At 63.5% G+C, this 583-nt stretch overlaps 1 protein-coding gene across 1 annotated transcript in view; it reads right to left on the reverse strand.

Moving 5' to 3' along the window:
• THOC5 (THO complex 5) overlaps positions 1-583 on the reverse strand; it is a gene marked incomplete at its 5' end in the record, with an annotated part of 14001 nt that overhangs the window by 2072 nt on the left and 11346 nt on the right. The window contains one exon of the mRNA XM_009588218.1: positions 286-422. Within this exon, the coding sequence (XP_009586513.1) occupies positions 286-422 (137 nt within the window). The remainder of the gene's footprint in view (positions 1-285; positions 423-583) is intronic.

Genomic DNA, 583 nt, shown 5'->3' on the forward strand with positions numbered 1-583 from the left:
ACTGGGGACTCTGTGGTCCAGGAGCCACCCCACCCAGCCACGGGGACAGGCACACGCTCGAGTCACTGCTCGGTGCCCGTAACAGGGCTTAGACTATCACACGTGGGAGATAAAATATGTTGGCGTGGCCCTGCTGCACAGATTCATCCCAACTGAGCCCGTCCCAGCCAAGGGTGCACCATGGTTTGGGAGCAGCTGGTGCCAGCAGGAGCTCTGGGGTCTGGGGGGACGGAACAGGACACAACAACTGTCCCCAAAAGCTCCCCAAACCCCAGCTCGATGTTCTGGTGGAGAGGGGGAGGGGAGGGGAGGGGGTGTGACATGCCTGAGGCTGATCCTTGGGGAAATGCAGGCCGCCCAGCTTCTGCACCCACACGTAGGGGTGTCCCAGCTCTGTCATGTAGTCGCTCAAGGTCAGGATGCTGTGGGGACAACGAGGAAGGGTTAACGCCACCCCAGAGCATTCCCCACGCCCTGTCCCCCCACCGCCCGGCCTGCGAGCCAGCCAGAGGGAGCCGGTGCTTCGTTCACCTGCTAAGCCGTGCCTGCTGAGCCCACCCGATGCTGACCGGCCGGAGCACAG

Source organism: Fulmarus glacialis, unplaced genomic scaffold, assembly GCF_000690835.1.
Source record: "Fulmarus glacialis isolate BGI_N327 unplaced genomic scaffold, ASM69083v1 scaffold6082, whole genome shotgun sequence".
NCBI lineage: Eukaryota > Metazoa > Chordata > Aves > Procellariiformes > Procellariidae > Fulmarus > Fulmarus glacialis.